The 17023-nt window shown below is 45.0% G+C and overlaps 1 protein-coding gene across 1 annotated transcript in view; it reads left to right on the plus strand.

Moving 5' to 3' along the window:
- Window positions 1–17023, plus strand: part of BIN1 (bridging integrator 1) — a 98082-nt gene that overhangs the window by 31696 nt on the left and 49363 nt on the right. Inside the window, exon 2 of the mRNA XM_082311509.1 lies at window positions 12719–12799. Within this exon, the coding sequence (XP_082167635.1) occupies window positions 12719–12799 (81 nt within the window). The remainder of the gene's footprint in view (window positions 1–12718; window positions 12800–17023) is intronic.

Consider the following 17023-nt stretch of genomic DNA (forward strand, 5'->3'; position numbering starts at 1 on the left):
TAATTAGGAGCACTTAATGTTTTGCCTTGCCTGGGAGATCTTGATATGAAGGTTTGAGAGGATAAGCATGAAAAACGACTTTCCTTGAATTGCTGTGTCCTGTACCCAATTTAAGGATTTAGCAAACTTAGTGCTGCTGCTCTATCATATGAAGGAGCCATCTCTCTTCTGCTCCCCCTGCCTTTTTTAAAAAAAAAAAAAAAAAGGCTTCATTTGCTAAACTTGGATACAGACGCTCATGAAACTCTGTTGTCCGATGCAAGTGTGGCAGAGCTTCAGCACAGCACCCTTTCTGCCCTGTGGTGATGTTGCCAGCTGAGCTGGGCTCTCTGGGCTGCCCTTTACATCTTCTGCCATATAGGAAAAAGATACTTGAGAAGTTTGTGCAGCACTGTGTAGAGGACATAGTTGTGATCAGTTGGGAAGAGGGGGCAGCTGAACTCCTCATGTCATCGCCTGCTGTGGGAACACATACATGACTGGTAACATGGGGATAGCATCCCCTTTCATGCTGCTAGTAAATCTGTGCCTGATGTAGGCAGGATGGTGAAGTGTGAAAGGGCCCTGTTCTCCACAAATGGCAATATCAAGCAATGTGTCATTTGCAGTGTACCTGATAGGGGTATGTCAGGTGTCCTTGTGCCCTTCACCTTTGATTTGTGCTTTTGGGAGAAGAGGGTGAAGCATTCTGGATCTGACTTTTGGAGCGATGGAAACATTTGCTGCCAGGCCCGCCAGGTGGTCCTGGCTTAGTCTTTCCATGGCACCTCCTCTCTAAAGATCTCCGAGTTCCGTGTCCATCTTGCTGGTAGCTAATAGAGCAAACCTGCCTGATGTGGATGTGTTCACAGTAGTTGCTGGAAGGAGAGGGCTTGTGCTTGGCAACCTGTTCTTAAACTCTGAAGAAAATCTGGGGACTGGTTGTATGACTTAAAAAAACTGCTGATTTGTTCAGAAGTGTCTTTACTGTTGACTACTGAGAGGGTGTTACTGTAGGGTGTCTCATAAAAGAAGGCTTCCACATTATCAGTTTTAAGTGTCCTTGCAAGCATATTTTGGACTTTTCCTAGGACAGCTAATAAAAGTACTGGACATACTATTGTTAGGGGAGCAATTCTATTTGTGACTTTTTTCTTTTTCTTTTTTTTTTTTTTTTTTAAATTACTTTATGGAATATTTTAGGTGGAATATTGTGCTTGTGGTGTAGCTTTTAAATACATCCTAGTGATATTGGGAAGATCTGAGTTTTGTATTGTTTTTCTGTTTGTTTGATTTTATTTCTTTTTTTTTTTTTCTTTAAAAGCCAGCTGGATCCATTCAAAAGTACTATGAAGAAGGGTTTTTTCATGTGAAGTGCTATCTGGAGTAAAAGCAAGGGAGTGCATATAGAGCTTGCCTGTTTCTTCAAAGATCTTGTTATTTATAGGCTTTTTGCCAAAGCTGATGCCACAAAAATTTGACTGAGCCCCTGAACTTTGTGTACACTTGAATGTCATCTTTATCTCTTTCCTTACTGAGTCTGTACGAGGCTGGAATTAGCACAGATTAGCTGTACGCTGCTTCCTCTGCCTTTTGGTTTCACAACTCTGATTTGCAGAACAAGTCCTACTGCTGTTTTGTGGAAAGCCAAGAATCAACCCATCAAACTTGCTGAGATTTAGGTATTGTAGCCTAGTTGTGTGGGAACTAGCAGTGAGCCTTTGGAATAAAGGACTATGAATGTTTTTTAAAGCATCTCTGTACTGGCTGGGTATCTGTACTACGCTCATGAAACTATCTGGATGCCAGCATGCTGTGAATCCGATCTATAGGTATAGAATAGATTGGGTATTTTGGGTATAGATTGAGGTATAGAATAAATTGTTTGTTAGTTCAGGTTCCTGATGATATCCTGGGAACTTGGAGAAAGTACTGAAAAGAGGAGGACTAGATCAGTAAATTACCTTTCTGCATCAAAGCAAAAAAACCCCTCCAAAATACCAAACACTACACTGCTCCTTTTAACCCATATTTATTGTAATAAAGGCAAATTTCAGAAGGCTCTGTGCATTATGCATGTTTTCACAGACCAGATGCTTCTAATGTATAATGGAAAACTGTTGATGAAGTAGCAGCAGGAAGCTGCAGGGGTGTTGCGGGGAGCGGTAGGCCACTGGAGGCAGGGCGGGTAGGTGATAGGTTTAACCTTGGTTTCCTGCCTACTTGTGGAATGCTTGCCAAATGGCATTGGGTATGAGGTACTTGTATGGTGAAAGATGGGAGGATAAAAACGACTGTCTTCTAGTAGTCTGAGAGATTTTTCCTGCTGTAAGCATGAAGTTTTTGGAGAAAGGTGAGGTAGAAGCTGTTGGCTTGTTGCTCCTGGAGTGCTCCAAGTAGTGTGGTAGATTAAAGAAGCAAAGAAGTGTTCAAACCTACACCTAGGAGATAAGATGATCACAGAAATCAGTCAGTAGACAGCTTTTTGGAACCACCCTAATTCCTGACAAAAACCCAGTTCTGTAGTGGGTACTGGCTAAAATGCGAATTGCAGCCATGTTTTGTTTTCAATTTTTAAATGCGCAAGCCTTGGACAGTTGATTCCCAGTGCTCAGACCTGTAGGCAAGTGGGCTCCCAAGCTTTCCATAAGTAGCAGCCCATAGTTACATGCAAAGAGAGGAAAAAAAACGTTAAGACATTTGGAAGCTAGAGATTTTAGGCTTCTCAGTGGGTTTTTAACTCTTCTATTTTTTAATATATGACTGCTTATTTCTAGATCGTGAGAATTTGCCAGGTTCTGCCTTTTTTTTGAGGATTTGTATTTCTGAAACCTGTAAACTGGCTGAATAAAATAAATAAGTAGAAACACTTTGGACTTGAAGTTGGAATTATTCTGTATAATGTGCTGGAATATTACGGCTTTACCTTCTGTAACAATTTGCATAACCTTTCATGGGTTCACCAGTGTTAATAAATGCTGACAAGCCTTCTTCAATGAAGCTGGTATAGTCTGTGAACAGATTAAATTCATATGATAGTATGTGTGTGAGTGAGTTACTACAGTCTCTAGACTGTTCCTTCTCCAGCATCTTCTGTTAGCTGTCACCTACAGTGGTTCAGACTGGTTAGCGCCCTAAAGTCTTGGTGAGTTATACAGAAATATACAAGAATTGTATATGTGAATGTTGTATAGGTGAATATATGTGCATTCAGAAAACTTGAGCAACATGGGCACCCACGCAGTAACCAGCTCTTGTAGCATACAGGTTTTTGCCTTAAGATAGGGGAGGGAGAGTACCTACACACAGAACCTCAGCTCCCCATCTTTGACGTTTGGAGCAATTATACTTTATCTTTTGAACAATGTGACTTGAGCTTGCAAAAAAAGCATTTTGTCTGTCCTATAGGCAACATGTGGAAAGGCTGCGTCATAGTTTTTGGTGGTGGAGGAGAAACCTCCAATCTGGATAAGTATCCAAGAATAGGGTTTCTAGAATTACTCTCCTGACTTGGGAGAGCAGGAAGCAGAATGAGGCTGGCAAAATTACTCTGTTCATCCTCTGAAGTCCTCATAATTGACCTCTGAATAAGGATATTTCAACTTTTGGAGGCAAATGCTCTGCTTGGGAGGTACTGGTCCTCAACAGACTCCTTCCTCTCAGAGGGAGGGATTTTGCAAAGAAGTTTGTGCCAGCCAGGTTTGGAGCTTTTAGCCTGTCCTCTTGTGCTGCTCCTTTTCTTTCCTTCCTACTTTTTTTCTTTTAGTTTACTTGTTGGTAATATACTATAGTTAGAGACAGTGTTAGCAGATCCTGGTAACGAAGGCTTCCCAGAGTGAATGGCATTAAGGCAGGGAAATGTCAAAGCCCAATTTAGAAAAGTGATTTGATCACAGGGTGGAAATTGAAAGCAAAGTGCTTAGTACCTCCCTCAGAAAGAACTGAGTACTGTCAGTAGGGTGGGAATGGGCCGAGGGGGAACCTGCTGCAGGTTCTAGTCCAGAAACGAAGAGGCTCTTTATGCTGGTCCTCAGAGATGTTGGTCTTGCTGAGACAGGGAGTGGGGTCAGCAGATATTATTGCAGATGCTGAGAGTAGTAGAAACAGAGGAAGAGGAAACCTGGGTAATGACAATCACCCTGGGCTTTTTCCTAGTGCAGATGAATTGGGGTTCTGGCCCCGTGTTCAAGAGGGCTCTTTGTCTTGGGCACAGGGCTCTACCTGTGGGCATGGCAATTTTGACTTGCAAAGCAAGACAGCAGTTCTCCTAGCATAGCATGGGAGCCAGCTTCTTGAGCTCCGGATGCAGGAACAGCCTGGGATCTGCTAGACCCATGGTGTGGCAGGAATGTGAGTCTCTGGACCTTGGGCACACTTTGCTATTTTGCTACCTCTCTGTTGTGCCACAGGGCCATTCCTTGTCTTTAGGCTGTGGGATGGACCTGGGAGACCGACCAATGTGCAGAGCTAAAGTACCCAGAGCCTTCTCTCTCCCCTTGCTGGCTGTCCTGGGCTGAACAAGTCTGAGGGTTAGGCCCAATTCTTCTCATTGTGTTTACCTATGCTCTTAGGACACTCAATAATGATGTACTATGTATAACAATGTGCTGTTTGATAACCAGTACTGTGAATGATGTGAATCCTTGTTCAATAGCCTGCAACTTGAGAAAAGTGTCCCCAAAGGGAGCCAAACACAGGAGGAAGCATCCTAAGAGTGAAAGATTTCACAAGCTTGCTCCAATTAATCTTCATAATAAACATTGTGAAATAATATAAGCACCTTTACAGAACAGAGAATGCAAATATGAAAATGATATCCTCCATGTAGTAGCATCGATTAACATGTTTCTACATGTTTTTGAGATGTTTCAGTGCAGCAGCTAGCTGAATCTTTGCATCCATTTATGGTGCTGCCTCGCGCCATGGGGAGAAACTGGGCACAGTAACTTTGATTTGCTTGAGGTCTTGGGTGAAGCACATGGTGCAGTTAGGAACAGCTTGTCCCCATAGGGCCATCACTACAGGCTTGTACCCTGCAGTTTCTTCAAGGAAAGCCTCTGAGTTTGGATCGAGGATGGCAACTGCTGTAGAAGAATCTGTTGCAGCCAAACAATCCTCTTTTTATGCCTCGTAGAAAAAGAGGAGTCTTCAGCAGTGTATTTCAAAGGAAAATGCTGAAATAAAGCAGGCATTCTTAGATGAGCATGGTGCAACATGCAGCTTCAGAAGTGGGACAGGTCCTTTGCGTACACCCTTCTTGAGGATATTACTCACTTATGACTCAGCCTTAAGGATAAGCTGACCATGGTTCCAAGTCTTATCTTAACACCTGGCATGATCAGAAACAGGGGTATATTCTTAAGATGCTAATTTCAGCCCGGTGAAAGTTGTTGCCGTGAACTCCCTCTGAGCCCATTATGGGGAAGCAGGTTTCTCCAGGGAATAATTCAGAATGAAAAAGTGGAGCTCCTGCTTTTTTCCCTGTTGACTACAGAGTGAGGGAGAAGAATGAACCTTGTAAGGCAACCCAATGTGACCACACTGAGTCACGTTAAACTTGATAGGTGTGTCCTGAAGGTGCAGGTCATGGTGAGGCTGCTCTTTAGTAGCTGTCAGAGGCAGATATTTAAATGAGTTGAACCTTCATGGCAATGCAGCGTGACTCTTGCTCCTACAGAAATTTGGCAATGTAGTGCCATTTAGGGAAGGTGGCAGGGACATGTGTTTCTTTGACGATAGGCTATACGTGCCATTATTATCTAGTCACGCTTGGATGTATGTTACACTTCTGACTGTGATATGAAGGAAGGAGTAAGGTCTTTTGGGGGAGAATATTTGTTTGGAGACAAAGTGATTGACTTTCTGTTGCTGTCATCTTCAGGATTTGGGAAGACTAGCTTTGGAAGGGCCTTACAAGGTCCATCCCCTATGTGGAGTGGGATCAGTCCGGCTTAAATCACACTTGAGATGCTTATCTAACTTTCAAAAAAGTCTTTCATTAGCAAAGGATCTTCATGCAATCTATTCTAATGATTTAAATTCTTCACTGTTAGCATGTTTTTGGGGAATGTTCTGAGACTTCAACATTGCATTGTGACCAGAAAATTACATTTTTAGTTGTTTGGGTTTTTTTCCCTAGTCAGATTGGGTTTTAGAATATGGCTAAGCATGCAAACTTTCACATACTTTAATTAGAGGGATGCCTGTGAAAATCGAACTCAATGTGTTTTGAGCTGAGCACTCAAAACTGGTCATCTCCTCTCTCTGTACCTCTCTTTCCCATTTACCAGCTGGGGATGCCAGGGATAGATTTTGTGACTCTGTGACATGCTGAACAAACACTCCTCTTTACAGCTGGATGGATGTGACACTGGGCATGGATTTTCCAGGTCATTCAGGAAGTCTCTAACAAAATGCGGTATTGAACCCTGATTTCCCAACTCTTAGCCCAGTGATTAGCCCTGTCTTTGCAGGATCTATTGAACCTTGTCAGCAAGTGAGAAGCAAACAAGAACCGCTCTGTCTGTGCCAAGGGCGACATTGCCCTTTCCCATCTTCCAGTGATCCAAGGGTCTTGCTGATTGCTCAGCCATGGGACTAATTTTCTCAATTTAAAATGAAGCGCTAATGTTTGGAGTTTCTTCCTCTCCACCCCCATCCTCCTTTGTCCAGTTGTTTCAAAGAAAGACTTAATTGTGCCAGGCTTGCATGAGGAAAGCCAGGCTGTCCCCAAAACCAGCCTAGAGGCAGGCGTGGAGGGCAGGCGGACGTGCCCTGCTCCCAGAGAGGGTCGGAGGGGGAGCAGGACTCCCGCTACTGCTCTTGCTTTCCTCCCCGAGTCCGAGTGCAAAACCCAAATTATTCCATGCACACAAATCTACTTCATTGAGCAAGTCACGTTTTATTTGGGCAGAGAAGCAACCAGGCTTAAAAAAGCTTATGAAACTTCCTTTGTTTTTACCTTATTAAGTTATGTGGCTTTGTGCTTTCCATCTGATTTGGACACAATTTTCTTCTTCCCCTCTTCCGAGTCTAATGTCTTCCATGGAAGAATAGGCAGCAGCCTGAGATCAAAGATATATTTGTTCTATTGCTAGTTGACCCATTGGCACATGCCAATTTGTTGCAATTCAAAATTAGTCACAGTGTTTACTGGCTCTCTGCCCAGTTGGTAGTTGGAAATAATGCACTGGAGTTGGTAGATACAGCGAAAGTCAGAGGCATCATTTGTGAGGGGTAGAGAGGTCAGGATATGGAACGATTTAGGAGCATTAGGCCCGTATCGGTAAGATGTAACCGCAGCCTCGTCTCTGATGCAGTGGGGAGTAAGATGTGGACCTGCAGGGCTCACGTTGTGCCTGCTCTGGCTGTGGGCTTAATGACTCTCCCTTCGTCAGGGCTGGACCACTCTCAATTCAGATGTTTCAGATGCAGATTTAGCTCTGCTTGGGATCCACAAGCTGCATTTATTTTTTGCCTACCTACTCATCACCTGCATTCTCAAAACTGGTCTTTGGTCTGGGTGACCCATGTGCCATGAAAAGTAGAGTTTTAGTAGGTTACTGGTCCACATAATGGGTCTATATGGTGAGAACATTTGAATTATGAGTCTATATGGTGAGAATATTTGGGTTTTCAGGGCTTTTGTTGTGGCATTCGTATTTCAGAAGAGAGTGAAGGAAGGTGCTGAGTGAAAACTGTGGATGCATTAAGCAGCTGGCATTTATTTCTGTATTGGAAAACCTAAATGTGACTCTGTTACAGTTGCTTTTTAGAGCAAAGCAGAACTGCATCTTAGTTGGGTTGATAATGCTTCTTGATGCTAGCTGCTGCTACACTGCTGGCAAGTGTTTGTCCTTAATGGTGATTGCTGTTCTGCATCAGAGAGTTTGGTGGTCACAGGGCTGATCTCCAGATCTCCATTTCCTTCATGCCCAGTGCTCAAAGCAGAGCATGGGAGACCCTGTGCTAAGCAGTGCAGGGGTTTGCCCTTTGGGAATGCTTCCTCCCGTACACCTGGAAAAAAGAGGGTAAACTGCAGCCAGATGAGATGCTTCCTTTTGAGTCCTACAAAACTGTGGCATTTAGGTAATGCCCAGGCATCCTGTGAATCTTAGTCTTGCTTTTAAGAAAAACCTGCAGCTCTGATTTTCCTAAGCAAACTTTCCATTTTTCTGGGAAAAGTTGCTGGTTTTAAAGGCTATTTCATGCCTTTACTTCTTTGACCATTGCTAGCAGAATGCCAGATCTTTGATACAGAGGATTTCCAGATTTCTCTGTTACTTCTTCTGTGTTATCTCACTTCTTGAAGTATATCAATTCAAAGCTTCCTGCAAATAGTTCTGCCTGCAACAACAGATTATAAATACATCCATGATATGAGAGGAATGCGATCATTTACTTATTTGTTAATAGCATCTTGCCTCCTAGGAACTTAAAGTGCTTTTAAAACTTCAGTCAAACTCTGAATCTCCTTGTTCCTTGTTGCTTGTATTCAAATGCAGGGATAACTGAGGCTCCATGGGTGGAACTTGGCTCTGTTTGGAGATGCTGCAGTAGTTGGTCAGGTGCCTGTGGTCCTAGTTTATGAGAGATGCAGAGCACCTGCAGATCTAGCTAATTCTTGGAAGAGACCTGGTTTCTGAGCAGCACTGGAAAATGGTGTTTAAGTGTCCAAAGATGTCCAGTGCCTGAGGACAAAAATGTTGGCTGGGATGATATCCCCATCCTGTCATAGTGAATCCATAGTGAGCCAAGACTGGAACCCACAGCAACACTGGAGCTTCCTCTGAAATCCATCCCATGAGGTGTTTTGTGGGATTCATACAAAGTATTCCCTCCTTCACCCTAGGTTGCACTGTCTTGAAATGGTCCCTATCCCTACGCAGGGCCAGGACTTCTCAGGTCAAGGGCGGACCGAGGAGCCTAGCCATGGTTGCTTCTTAATCTTTTAAATGCCAGATCCATGCCCGGTGTGGTTTGCCTCCAGACAGCAGCTGACAGATCACACCATCTCTGATCCGCCCTGAGATCTGGGAGCCGCAGCGGGGTCCTGACTCTTACCCTGGTAAATCTGCTCCATTAATAGCTATCAGAGCCTGAAGTTTCCATCCGAACTTTATCTGGCTTTGCAGCAAGCTGGAGGATTAAAGACCGTCGCAGGGGAAGGGAGGGAGCAGCCATGGCTCACCCGGAATAGCCTGACCTATGACGGCACGTACCAGCCTGGGGAGGGGAGTTGTCCTGTGAGCTCACGGGTTATTAGCAGTGAGCATAGACATGCCTGCAGTCAACAGCACACCCAGAGCCATCTGCTCCGTCCCTGGCTGGTTTAGGGGGTCCAGAGGGATTTGTTAGTACAGCTTGCCTGTACGGCTCTTTGATGGGAGAGCTGGGAGCAGGCTTGAGGGCCAGCCTTGTGGAGCCATCATTTTATGCTGCTCAAATGACCTTATGGTTTGACCTCTGGGCTGTATGAGGCAGATCTGTTTTTGAGGGAGAGCAATATGAGAAGATAACCCCTGCCCTGCTCAGCCCGGGTCTGTTGTCTCTCCACTGTGTTGTAGCAAGTAATAAAGGGATCAGAGCAGGCTGTACGGCTGGGACTCGCCTGTAGGGCCAGCAGGCGTGAGGCACAAGCCTTCATCTACTGGATGGGGGAGGAGTGTAGCAGGCAAGAGCAGAGTTTTTCGTGCAGCCAGGGATTCATTTCTCACAGCCTCTCTCATGTAACTGGTTTTGTTTTCCTTGCCTTGTTTCTCTGCTGGCATTCCCGAGTCGTCTGTTTTACCCACCCCCTGTCACTACTGTGGAAAAATGCAGGGTTTCTTATTATTTCCTCCTCCCTCATTCAGAGCTGCTCCTCAGCTGAGCATCGCTGTTGCAGCAGGAATTTTTTCCGTAGAGATGGGCTGTGAATTAGAGCCCTTTCTGGTGCCCAGCGTTTTTCAGGACTTGTGCAGAGCACCTCAGCATAGCGGAACAAGACCTTCCCAACTGGCTGGATGACCCCGGCCTCAGTGTGCTTGTCCCCAGAGGAGCAGTGGAACTGCAGGTTAACTTCTTGGACATGTGGGAAGCAGGCGTGTGACCACCACAATGAATAGTCTGTGGGTGCTGCTCAGTGTTTTACACCAGGAAGCACTGAGGCCGTTCTAAACCTTTGACCCTGGCGACATACTCCAGATTCCTCCCAGCTAAATGGTCTCCTTCCCTCCCCTCCAGGCCTCAAGGCATCTCATCTCCTGACTAGCCAGACAGATGCATTGCCCCGTAAAAAGCTCCTTTGTATCCCCAGCAATTCTATTGATCTACACATTGGGAACATCATTCTGCTTTGGAATTTGCAGCTTGCATACTTTATTGTTATCGGTGATGGGTGCTACTGGCTCTTGGGTGTTACAGCTCTTTGGACATCTAGGAAGTCACCCAGCAGGTGGGAAATCCATGCTCCATATATCTAGAAGCCTAAGGGAGTACAGCTGACACCGGGCCTTTGAGCAGCATCCTTTCTGGAAGAGGTTCACCATACCACCTGATGAGAAAGATGAGGCCATACTGAATCCTTCTCTCCTGCTGGCGTGGCAGAGAAATGTGTAGCCTCAGTAGCAGCATTGCTGTGGCATGCGCTCCCCTTCACTGGGGCAGATGAGCAAAGGAGGCACCAGTGGCTGATGTACAGGACTCTGCCTGTCCAACCAATGTTGTTGCTTCTGCTGTCCAACAAACTCTTCTGTGCCAAGGGTTTGAGAGGAAGAAGGGAATATTCAGGCTCTCCATGTCCTGCTGCGTTGACAGGTTTACCAAGCACGTTAGGAGCTTGTAGTTGCAGTGTTTGCTGCTGTCGCTTGAGCTGTAGAAAGTTGTGCTTCTAACTCTGGAGGTTTGCGGTTCAGCTCTTGGTCACAAAGAGGGCAGTCTTCATCTGTATGTGTGGCCTTTCCCCTCCTTTGCTGACACCTGAATACGTTGGCAATTCCTGGAGGTGAAGAGAGGCTGTTGAACAGAGGGAGAATGAAAAACAGAGATTCCCTCCTAGACATTCAATCCCAGCCTAAATAAGGGGACTTATGAGCCAGGTGCTGAGTGACTGCACTGATTTATCATGTCTCACACTAAAGTCAGTTATTGCAGTCAGGGGTAAGCCGGGAATATGCGTGCTTATATGGGGGAGCGGGGAACTGAGATTAGCCAAATAGACATAATACAAATGTCCTCTATCTTGGCTGTGTAAAAAGATGGGAGTTGGCCAGTAGGTGCGTTGGCAGTTGGACTAGCTGGTTGTTGTAGTTCATGAAAGTCTGATTCCTGCCCTGCAGGGGAAAAATCCTCTTTACGTTCTCTGAGAAGGTCTGTGGGTAGCAAAGGGAGCTGGAGGAAGCTGGTTTAGGTGGCTGCCATGGCTTCCTGGCAGTCCCTCAGAGCGACTGGTCTGGAGACACTTCCTAGCGGCCTTCCTGTAGACCTGATGGCGGTAACATGCACCTGCTTTTCCACCTTGACTCTCTTCTCTCCAAAAGGAGCTGAACATGATGGCTGAGACCTGTGGTTAAAGGACTGCTGTGTTCAGCAGAGCAACAGAGACTTCAGCTTTCCAGTGCTTTCTGGGCAGTCATGCTCTTGCCAGCCAGGGCTCCCTTGATTTTTGAGGTGTTCCCTCAGCACCCTTTCTAGCCCACCTCTGGCTCCCTAGAACCTCCTGTGACTGAGGACTGGGTGGGCTTTTCTCTGTTTTTACTGGCCCTGTGAGCCAAGGCGCTTTTTTAATTATTTTTATTTTTTTTTACCCACGGTCAGGTTTTATTTTCGATTAACAAAGATGATGTAATCAAGCCTAACCAGCTGTAGTTTGCATCCTTGTCTCCCTGCTGCTGGAGTTGCTTGGGGCATGACAAGTAACTGCTGCCCTCCTCCACAGCTGCGGTTTGCTCAGCCCTCTTGTGATGGACCTACCTTCCTGCCCAGAAAATGAAGTGCTTTGTTCAAAGCCTGGGAGCGATCCACTTAGCTGCATGGAGAGATCGTTAAGAGAGAAGTGTGATAAGGGAAGTAGTCTGATAAGGACTTTTTTACAGGCTGTGGGGAGCTCTGCTGTGCAGGGCGGCAGCGAGAGGAACAGCGCTGGCTGCTGACGCTCTCAGACGCGACACTTGGTCTGAGTGTCACATAGATTCATGGTGTAAGGTCCCCAGTTGCTCTCAACAGTCAGCTCCTGCCAAGCATGTGCACAGTGAGAGAAGGTGTGACTTTCACTGCTCCAGCTACCTTCTCTCTCTAAGGAGGTCTCTGCATGGCGGTCTGTGTTTGAGGACAGTCCAGCTGTTCTGGGAGCAAAAAACCCCACCCTGTCTGGACCAGAGGCTAGCGTTAAATCAGGGTAAGTGTAACCACACAACACAAGGCATATTAGGGATGTGGTTTGTTTCTTGTTGGTCCAGGAGATAAACTGGGTTGCTATTGCCTTGTCTGCAAAAAGCATTAGACCAGCGAAGGACAAACCTTAGTCGTGCTCTTTGGTACAGCAAAGTATAAGATGTCTGAGCTCATCCTGATTCATCTGTAAGTCTTTTTTCAAACTATGACTGTGTGCAGAAATATTCCAGAAATTGAAGGCAAGAATAAGGGAGACTTTTTAACTGTCCTTCTTTCAGCCTCATGAGCAAAAACTTGCAACTGTTTCTTTGTCTCTGCTTTGCTATATCTGTGTTTGAAGTCTCCTATCTTTCTCCTCTTTCTGCAGGTCCTTCAGAAGCTTGGGAAAGCAGATGAGACAAAAGATGAGCAGTTTGAACAGTGTGTGCAGAACTTCAACAAACAGCTGGTAAGATAATTGGCGATATGTAATTACACCCTTCATTTCATTATTAGCTTCCAGTTGTCTGCTGCAATATGCAATTAAAGCCCATTAAATTAAACGATGCCATAGGCCTATTGAAGTGACCCACAACTCGTAGCTGTTCACTTATGAGAAATTACACTGTGTCTTCCAGTGTCCCTATCACGGAGTCAGTGAGAGTGTATGCTGAAAAATAATACTTGTTCTAGACCCATGCTTAGGAAAAGAAATAGCTCAGCCAGAACACTTCCTTCAGTTAGCAGCTGCTTTGTAATGTAATTTTTCCTGCTGGGCTGGAAGCAGAGACATAAGAGCAACATTGTGTCTCTGAAAGATGGATAGGATGGGAAACAGACTAGAAAGCAAAAATAAAATGGAACAAGGCAGATTCAGTTTCCTAAGTGCAGTGGAGGGCAAAAGAGACAAAGAAAGCAAACGGTGAAAAGGGAACATCCTTCCATGGCTAAGATCTAAATCTGACTTCCTCCTCATCCTTGCACAATCACCGTGCCAGGCCTGAGTCATTATTCTTTCGCGTGTCAGCTTCATCCCTCTATTTTAGTGCACAAAAATATTTTAACAGTGTAGCAATTTTCCCCCACCCTTCTACTGAAACAGCAGTCGGTTTATATCTTGAACTGGGTGTGGTTTTTTGTTTGTGTGTGTGTGTGTGTGTATATATATATATTTTTTTTTTTTTTTAATCTGGAGTTTACAGCCACCCAAGGGAGGGGAAATCATCTGTTACTCCAGGAGATTTTCACTGTAGTTCTTGGTGTTAAGGAAAGTGTTGTTTCTGTTTCGTGGCAGGAAATGCATGCCACACCAAAGCTCAGGTGGTGCTGAAGACATCCTTTAGCCCCTTTGTGCCCTGACGTATTTAGGACCTTTTTCTGGACCTGTTAGTGGCAGCTGCGTCTCGTTTGTTAAGACTCAGCAGATGTGATTATGTGTCACAAAACCAGCTGAGAAGGGATTTGCCACAGCTGAATATAATGAAAATCTTTCAGTCTGACTGACTTATGTCTAACTGGAGCTGACTCCAGATTCCTGGAGACTAATGCTCATTCTCTTGGCAGTGATAGTAGCTGTTGCTCCAGAAGTTCATGCAACATCTCTATAGCATGTCCACCAATGATATCCTCTTGTACACAGAGGAATACAGTTTGGCAATCAGAAAACAGCCTTTTTAAAGGAGAAATACTGAAAAACTCAAATCCAAACTTCTTGATCTGGCTGTCTGGGATGGCTTTTCAGTTTCCAAAGCCATGAGTTCCAGTGGTGCACTGAGAAGCCTGTTAAAGCAGCACTGCCTCTGTACCCCTTACAGCTGAATTTATTTTCTTGTCTTGCAGGGGCAGGCCATGAACTAAATTCTCCAAATAATTTATCAAAGGAGCTGGAGGCTGCTCTGCATTTGCTGCTTGGGGTCTGTTGGTTTTGCTTTGAACCTCAGTTTCCCTATTATTAAAATAAATGCAAACAATGCCTGTTTTACAAGGCAAACCATAAATGTGAGTTAGCTGGATTATTAGGATATCCAGGGCTGAGGAGTTATTATGATGCCAAGCAGATTGGGGAAAAAAACTTTCAACTCTATGTCCGTATAGACACACTTGTTTTTATTGTTATATGTATGATATCTGTGTATAGTATAGCTGTGTGTGAGATTTCTCTGGTCTTTCCTTACAAAGGCTGCTCCAGTGGGAAATATAAGTCTGGAGGAAAGCTGATCTTTTGCTGCAGGCTTGTGACAGAACAGCTATCCTGTGGAACTGGCTGGGGTGTGACCAGGCAGTGGCCTTGTTTGCTGCTTGATTAGAGGCTCCTCTGACTCTAATGACTGTGTTGGGCCACTTTGACACATGTTCCCATGCGTGGGCTGTCGATGAATGGAGAGCAGGTCTAAAAATCACTTATTCATTTTCAGCCAAGGCGTCTTGTGGTTCTCTCAAATGGTGGTTGGGGGGACGTAAGGGAAAGCGTTGCACTTCCCTGCTCTCTGTCCGTTCAGGTTCATATAAAAGCACCACTCTCAGGTCTCTGAATGGTAGGAGCTTTTAGCTGAGACAGATGGATTTGCTGCGTGACAAATGAGCTGGACATAACCATGCTTCTGCAGGGCTACAGGGCTCGCCTGTGTCTCTTGAACACTTGACAAGCAGCACAACTGGCCCCCATATTATTCCCTCATGACAGATTATCTTTGGCAATTAACCTCCCAAGAAGTTAATTAGAAGGCTCCCCCCTCCTTCCCTTTCCCAGTGTCACTTGTGTTCAGGCACTGGCACAAGGGTCTGTCCTGGAAATTGTCCTCACAGACCTGCGAGCAAGAAGCCTGCTGCAAAGGTGCAACAGAGCCCCTGCCCGAGGTGTGCCAGGCTTTGGCTTTTCTTCCCCTGTATTTGAAATACTCGCTGGAGAGAGAGAGAGTGGGAGGCTGGTGGCAGCCCTTACACCTGGCACCACGTTGTGTTTCTGCCTGGCAGAATGGCTGGGCTTTGGTACCCTTCATGAGCTGTCACTCGTGTGGAAGTTCTGGTTTGGCTTACAGTGTTTCACACCGAACACATGACAGACAAGCTGCTGCTGGCACGGGCTGCATCCATCTCTGCCCATACCCCCCAGTGTTCGGCACAGCCTCCGCCTGCAGGGCAGTCAGTGTGGACTTAATCTTTGCTCTTGAGGCGTAGGTTTGGCTGTGGGCCATTATAGTCAGTAGCTCAGAGAGAGACTTTCTGTCCAGGCAAGAACCCTTCATGCCCGGCAGCTTCCATTTCAGCCCTATGTAGCAAAACAACTTTAACAGCTTGGCTGGTACCCCAGGATGGGAGCTTCTCACCAGTTGTTCATGCTTTGTGTCTTAACAGCTCTGAAGTTTTGCTGAGTGGGAGCTCATCTGGAACTGTTGTTTCAATGCTTCCCCCGCCCCCGCTTTACAATTCCATAGTCTGCTCTTCCAGCCCTATATTAATCTAATCTGGAACAGGACATTGCCTGTCCCTCTCAGGTGTAGAACATCCCTGCTGATAATAATCATTCCTATCAGAGCTGCAAAACCAGGGAGGTTATGTAAAGAAGGGGTCACAGTCTAGTGTTAGGATGAAAGAATTTCTTGTGAAGATTGGGGGAAAAAGGGTTTTAGGAAACCTGTCTACTACCAAGAAACAGCTCTGTGGAAAATCACATACTTAGCTAGTGCTCAGTGAAAGGTATTGTAAATAACAACCCTCCAGCAAAACAAGAAAGCACAAAAAGAAACCAAACCACTCTTGTGTTTTAATTTAACAGAGCTATAAGTAATAGGTGGTTCATTAGGTCTTTGGAGAGAGTTCTTCCAGCTTCCCAAGCATAGCACTTCTATTTTTAAATATGCATCTTCCTGTACATACTGTCCTTCATATTGTACCTGCTTGTGTTACAGGCTCACAGGGTTGATTTATGCTGTGATTGCAAGTATGGCAAAATCTGCTCAAACAAGATGACACTTGTCTCTGAGTGGAACACCTTATTGTGGTCACTTCTACATCAAGACACAGTGTCATGGTCCCTGTGCGGAGGTGTTAAGTCAGTTCGTTAGTGCAGGGATGAGAAATGAATATGGGGTTCAGAATTGGCACTGATCTCCAATTTTTGTCCTAGTTTTACTTTCCTTTTGTGGAGTTTTGTTACTCTGAGATAAATAGATAGATACACACACACATGCACGCTACTTCTTTTTTTCACATTCTTGCAATTTAGAAATTACTATGCTATTAGATTTTTTAACATCTTTGGATGCAACCATACCGCTCTAACTTCCCTCTGCACACCCCTAAATCTACTGCTCTTTGATAACTGGGAAGTGGATTAATTTTCCAGATTCCAGTTTAACTCTTCCCTACTTTTTTTTTTTTTTTTTTTTTTTTTTTTTTTTTAACCTTTGAGGTTTAGGAGGCATCTTTTAAATGTGCACTCAGGGGTGTTGAAAGCTTCTGTTCTATACAGTATTTGACAGTGTCTAACTGCATTGTGAGAGGTGTTTATGCAGAATTGTGGCTGTACTTGACAGCTCGCTATAGACTGCTTGAAGAAAGCAGGTGCTGCATGCACAGAGAGAAAGCAGTTGCCAGAGTTTCTTGGGAAAGCATTAATGCTTAAAATAATAAAAAGAAACCCTTGTAGCAAGTGAGGGAGCTGCTTTACTGGTGGACAGGAAATAAAGCAATG

This window comes from Platalea leucorodia, assembly GCF_965183815.1.
Source record: "Platalea leucorodia genome assembly, chromosome: 5".
Classification (NCBI taxonomy): Eukaryota; Metazoa; Chordata; class Aves; order Pelecaniformes; family Threskiornithidae; genus Platalea; species Platalea leucorodia.